This window comes from Budorcas taxicolor, chromosome 8, assembly GCF_023091745.1.
Source record: "Budorcas taxicolor isolate Tak-1 chromosome 8, Takin1.1, whole genome shotgun sequence".
In the NCBI taxonomy this organism is placed as follows: domain Eukaryota; kingdom Metazoa; phylum Chordata; class Mammalia; order Artiodactyla; family Bovidae; genus Budorcas; species Budorcas taxicolor.
In genome coordinates, this window is record NC_068917.1 from 60,711,460 (window position 1) to 60,717,431 (window position 5,972).

Sequence of the window (5,972 nt, forward strand, 5' to 3'; positions counted from 1 at the left end):
GGCTTTCATTTGAAGCCCACAGACCAGCTGAGTGTTTGGAGGATTCCAGGAGAAAAATCCCAAACAGTACTTCTGTGGCCCTGGGTTGGGTTATTTAGAGAGTTTTGGATCTCTGCAGGAGAACAGAGTTCCCCAATGCTTGATCATGAGTTACATTCTCAAGTCAGGCATCACTTGACCAAGCCTTCCTTTGTGCTGAGCTGGTCAGGACAGCAGGGCTGAGCCTCTGAGAGCCTCCAGAGCAGAGGCTGAAGCCTGAGTTGTCAGGATCCAAGGTCCTATCTGAGGGACACAGATGTTGACTGTTAGCCTCAGATGCTATGCCCTCCTTGGGCAGGTGACTTCTGACTGAGACTATCAAGGGTGGACTTCAGAGACAAAAGTCTTTTTTGGGCTTTTTAAGGAAAAAAAAGTTGAAAACATTTTAAACCTTTAAAATTGACAAAAGGAAGGAACAGAAAGATTAGAGTCATATTATTCCTGGATAATGAATATCTGAGTTTCTAGAGGACTGAGAGAATGAGCCCCGGCACTTCATTCTTTTCTTTTTGTTCTCAGCGTCAGGGCAGAACCAGGAGGAGAAGGAAAGGGGGCACACTGAGAGGTGAGGTTCTGCCTGTTTCACCGGCTCTCCAAGGGTGACCCTTCCTGCCTTTTCCATGAGATCCCAGGTCCGTGACCTCTGACGATGTCAGTGGCTAGACACCGTTTCTCTCAGAAACCAGAGGTACCTGGGGCGAGGCTCATGGGGAGGCAGTCCGAGCCTGAGACACTTCTCGGATTCCGTTTTTCTCATGGCTGGGCTTGAAGCCATGATGGACCTGGGCAGTGGGTGTTTCCCCACAGGTGGCCATGTGAGATGTCAACAGTCAGAACTTCTGTGTCCTGACTTTGTATCAGTCCTCTGACTTCCTGGATAATCACATTGCTCTCTGAGGCCACACTGATCTCTGCATTTCACATGGTGGTTTTGAGCATCACATGAGATATAAAGCATGTGAAAGTACTAAGGTGAAGCAACACACATATAAACTAACTGACCATTTGATCTCATCTACTAATTCTTGGGTCTTTCAGAGTCTAATATCCCAAGGGTTTCCCATAAGGAGACTCTTACATTATACCTATGCTCCTGCCTTCCTTATGTGTAACCCACTCTCCTGGTTTCTCAGGTTGGAGATTTCACCAGATAGAAACAGAGGAAAAAACGAAGCTGATTTCTATTCTGAAAAGGTGACTAGTCTTTCCCCTTCTTTCCTGATCCCTCCTTAGCATGTTCTCTGCAATTCCTGGGATTCCGTGCAACCTACTGGAGTCACCAGAGGGGGTAGCATAGGAATGAGTATGTGATGAAGGCCTTAAGGTGAGGGTTATTAAGCATGTTGTGAAGTCATGGATGTGGAGCAATGTAAAGGGTCAGCAGGCTCCAGCCCACCCCTGCCAGGCCAGCAGGTCCCCCTTTCCTTATTCTGGTCCTGGTTGCATCTTTGTACTTCCTGTCTCCTGCAGCCCCCTGGGCCGGCACGATGATACCATCCGCTTTCGTCAGCTCTTGTGTCCAGATCCCTTCTGTGAGGTGTGCAATAATGCAACTGCTGAAGTCAATTGGCTGCTGTTCCCGGAGACCCTGGAAGATTCTGCTTCCTCTATGTCCCCTTTGGCTTCCACAGCTCCTGTGGCCGATTCATCATTGACTCTGTCCCCTGCCTTCTCAGCAGTCTCTCCAGGAGATCTAGTACCAGCCTCTCTGCCTGAGCCTTCCCCATTGCCCCTCTCCATTCTTTCACCTAGCTCCATGACCCCCTTAGCTGACTTTTTGTCACCCTCACCATTGGGTCACACTCTGGCATTAGAGCCTTTTACTTCCTTGGATTCCGAATTCTCAGTAGATTATTCCTCACCCCAACCCCTTGCCTTTCCCCCTCTCCTACCACATGACATGCAGACAGCATGTCCTGTTCTCCCACCAGAGGCCACTTTGTCTCTGAATACTATCTTTTCCCTTGACCCCACCCTTTCCCATGATATCAACCTCTTATCAGATTTGTCCCAAGCAATGAAGCCCGCTGATTCTTTCGCACCACCAAGCCTGTCTATTTTACCACAGCCAGACTGCACTTTAACTGTCACTCAGTCTAAATCAGTTGCCATCTTACTGACTCCTGTTCCTGAGAATTTGCCTACAGAAAGCCCTGGCGTGTTGTCCCCTTATGTTCCAACACTTACAGGTATTGATCATTCAAGCCTGTCAATTTCAGACTTCTCCTGGTGGCAAGCTCATGCCAAAGACTTAATCCCTTCCACGTTGGCACAATGTGATTTCAATCAAGAGTTTCTCGCCCTTCACTCTTCAGAGGCCTCTTTTGGGGGAGACCCTGCAGCCAACCTCATAGAGCCTGGCAATCTCTCTTGTCTCAGCCCTGATGTCCTAGCACTCCTGGAGAGACAAGTACAAAAGAGGAGCGATTTCCTGATGTGGAAAGAAAAGGAAAAGAAAAAAGATTCTTTTCCAGAACAATTGAGGCCAGACTATCAACTAAATCCCTCAGGGATCATGTTAGAGTCAGTTGCTGATAAGCCAGTGCATCAACAACCCCCATATCCTAAGACCGTGGAAGACCAATTACAGCAAAAACCTACCCAGCTCTTCTGGGGTCTCCCATCTCTACACAGTGAGTCCTTGCCCTCTGCCATTCATGTCTCCAGTGACAGTTCCTTAAACTTTATTTTCAATAGAAACTCAAATGCCTCTACAGGCCAAGAATCCCCAGGACTTCCCCATCCCCAACCTCTGTCCTTGCCTGAGATTCAGCCTGAACCCTTGCCTCAAACCTTGCCTCAATCTCAGCCCCTACCTCTCACTCAGGTCCAGTCCCAAGCTGACCCAAAATCCCCACTCCTGGTCACACCACCTGGTCCTCTACCCCAGGTTAGGATCTGTGGAGTGTATTTCCACAGACCTCAGAATGAATCAGAATCTCTCTCCTCATCTGAAATTCAACAGCTGGAATGGAACGTGTTGCAGAAACAACAGGAAAGTTTGTGGGGCTTACCCTCTGTGATCCAAAGATCTCAGGAAGCCTTTTGTCCATTAGCACCTAACACTTCTCACCACCAGCACCCTCAGGCCCATGTTTCAGTCTCCATCCTTCCTGGGGAGTTTGCTCTCAGCGATGAACTTCGGAAGAAACTCGAGCATCACCTTCGAAAGAGGCTCATTCAACACCGGTGGGGCCTGCCCCGGAGAATCAGAGAGTCTGTGTCACTCATGTTGCCTCCAGATGGTTTTCTAGAGGCATCTATGTCAGAGAGCAGTGATGGAGTCTCACTGATCTCTGTGTTTAAGGGTCAGAGTAGCAAACATGTAAGTGTTGAATTGATTCAACCTGGAAGCTTCTGTGAGAGAAGCTCGGAAATGCTCCAGCTAGAGAAAGATGTGGGGAAAGATCAGGAACATAGCCAAGAGAATGGTCAGGAAGATCACCCGTTGAAAGACCCAAACAGCTCTTCAGATAAGGATCTGGGGCATGACTCTGAGAAAAACATAAACAGTCAGATCGTGAGTCTCTCAGAGAAAAATTTAAGGGGGTCAGCAGAGAGTCTACAACTTGAAAATGTCCTAAAAGTACATTTGAGTAAGAAGTTTGAGGAAATAAATGAGGGTCGACTCCCTGGGACTGTGCATAGTTCATGGCATGCCATCAAGCAAACATTGATGCTTTCTGCAAAATCCCACACCGAAATGAAAGAGAGAAGTTTGCCATCATCAGTGGGTGAGTGCTATTCCTTGAATACCTTCCAGGACCTGACTTTTGTTGATCCCAGTGCACAGCAGATGCTGGAAGCACATATTAAAAGGTTTCGTATGAGGATGTTGTGGGGCCTTCCTTCCAAGGTCCTTGAATCCATACAAATATTTAAACTGAAAGATGCCTCATCCCAGTCCTTGTCCCATGCCAGCTTTGCCTCCTCAACCAATGCGATTTCTGAGCCAGACTCCAAATTTGGGAACTCCAAGTCTTTTAGCAGAAGCTCTAAATCTTTCCATGGAAACAAAGTGGGAACAACCAATTCAGCCCCTGTCCTGGGTCACTGTCCGCCTGCCACCTCACCCGTGGGGAAAGGAGGACAGAGGGTCCTGAGACAATCACACTCTGCTGTCAACCATGAACTTGCAGAGGATGTTCAGAAAATTAAGGATCCCAGACAGATTCGTCTGCCTGTCTCACTCTGCATCACAGGGAGAGGAAGTCATAGACAGGTGCAACTAGCTGATGGATATCCCCAAAAGCCACTTGCAAAGCAAGCTGGAGCCAGATTTGAGCCACAGTATAAGAGTATGAGTTCCAGTGATAAAGGAAAAATGCAACAGGGCAAAAAGGTGAAGTCAGAACCTGTTTCTATGCCCAAAGTGTCTAGGGAGATATTCAAGGCTGAGGAGCTTGAGTCTCTTCAATTAAAAACGAATGACATGTTGACAACCAACAAATCAGGGAGCTCCCAAATAACAAATGTGAATGAGAATAAAGCAGAAACTACTGTGACCACTGAAAGCCCCCCACCCAAACTACCAGTTCCCCAAGATCCTAAACGCGTATCCCTTAAAGAACAACTGCTTGATGAGTTAAAGTTTAGATTGGAGAAGAGAAAGCATAGCCAAGCTCAAAGCCAACCCACGGACATGTTCCTTGCTTCAGATAACTTGACTTACAAGGCCTCACTGACTCCTGCCCAGGGCGTCTCAGGTGGGGACACAGGAGAGTCCCAGGTGCTGCATGTCCATGTGGAAGACAGAGGAATCAGGATGGAGCAGCAGCAGGAACCCTGGGTCCCTAAGCATGGCTTCCAGAGGTGCCAGGATAAGAATTTCCCACCAACCGTGAAGAGAGTGAGCTCCCCAGGGTGCAGAGCAGAAGAGCTAGGTGGAGGGGATGCAGGGCTGGGGACATCCCAGCTTAGGAGGAAGAGTTTCCCTCCTCAGGAGACGGTACGAGAGGAGATGCTTGTGAGCAAGTCTTCCCAGATCTTTTCAAAGAAAGGACGGTCTATTCCTGAAGGCCATATCAGAAAAAGAATGAAGCACTTTTTGCAGTGGCTGTATTGTGGAGAAAAATGCAAAAGGCAAGATCCCCAGGAAAAGGGCAGCCCCATATCAAGCGTGCAGAACAGATGCCTAGTTAAAAGTAGATCCGCTGCTACTGGATCAACAGAGGCTCAGAAAATCGTGACAGACATCAGGAAGTTCCTAGAGGAGAAACTGGGGTATCGGCATGCATTAGGTGCCACCAGCTCTCAAGAGGACCCTCCCCTGGTGCCCTTTGGGCAATCTCAAAAAAAGGCTGGAGTACAGGTCCACACAGAGCCTGTCCGGGGACATCCTTTCAACTCCAAGGCTCCCTCTAAAGTGACAAATACCAAGTCCCGCCACCAAGAAGCTATCTTGGCTGGTCAGAGCTATCCTCCAAGTACAAGGCAGATCAGAAACAAGAAAAGACAGCCCCAGAAAGCTGTGGCATTTAAGGACCAGCAATTGCATGAGAAACATCCCCCACCAGTGCCCCACAGGGAGCCTGTGCCCCACCCAAGCCCCACCCACAGGTGTCAAGCTGGCCAGGCCTGTCCAGCTGCACCCACCACTGCTGAAGGCAATGTATCCAGAGATCTGTCTCTACTGTTTAGACAAAAAACACTTCTCCAGAATTTCCAAGGAGGAAAACTTCCCATCTAAAAATAATTCCTTCCTTGTGGAGAATGTTGATCCTCCCTATAAATATTTCTCTAATAGCAAGATTTTCTGTGTACTGTGTTGAGGGCATGGGTTTGGGTAACTCAGGGATTATATCTAAGGGAAGAATATAGTTTTGCTCTTACTTACTGCTTCCTTTGGCTTTGGCTCAAAGGTGACCAATCCTCTGGATTTCTTGTTGAGAAATAGATATCATGTGCCCCCCACCCCCACCCTCTGCAAAAGA

The 5,972-nt window shown here is 48.2% G+C and overlaps 1 protein-coding gene across 1 annotated transcript; it reads left to right on the forward strand.

The window, feature by feature from the left end:
- The first annotated feature begins 519 nt into the window (after window positions 1-519).
- LOC128052006 (spermatogenesis-associated protein 31D1-like) lies at window positions 520-5,728 on the forward strand. The gene is made up of 3 exons (XM_052644469.1): window positions 520-604; window positions 1,173-1,233; window positions 1,510-5,728. Exons 1-3 carry the CDS (start codon window positions 520-522, stop codon window positions 5,726-5,728), a joined length of 4,365 nt encoding a protein of 1,454 aa, XP_052500429.1.
- Window positions 5,729-5,972: the final 244 nt, after the last annotated feature.

Bases quoted from the DNA above. Each gene is read 5' to 3' on its own strand.
- LOC128052006 (XM_052644469.1), top strand. From the start codon at position 520: ATGAGCCCCGGCACTTCATTCTTTTCTTTTTGTTCTCAGCGTCAGGGC. The intron at 605-1,172 runs GTGAGGTTCTGC...CTGGTTTCTCAG, and splicing joins GAAAGGGGGCACACTGAGAG to GTTGGAGATTTCACCAGATA. The intron at 1,234-1,509 runs GTGACTAGTCTT...TGTCTCCTGCAG, and splicing joins CTGATTTCTATTCTGAAAAG to CCCCCTGGGCCGGCACGATG.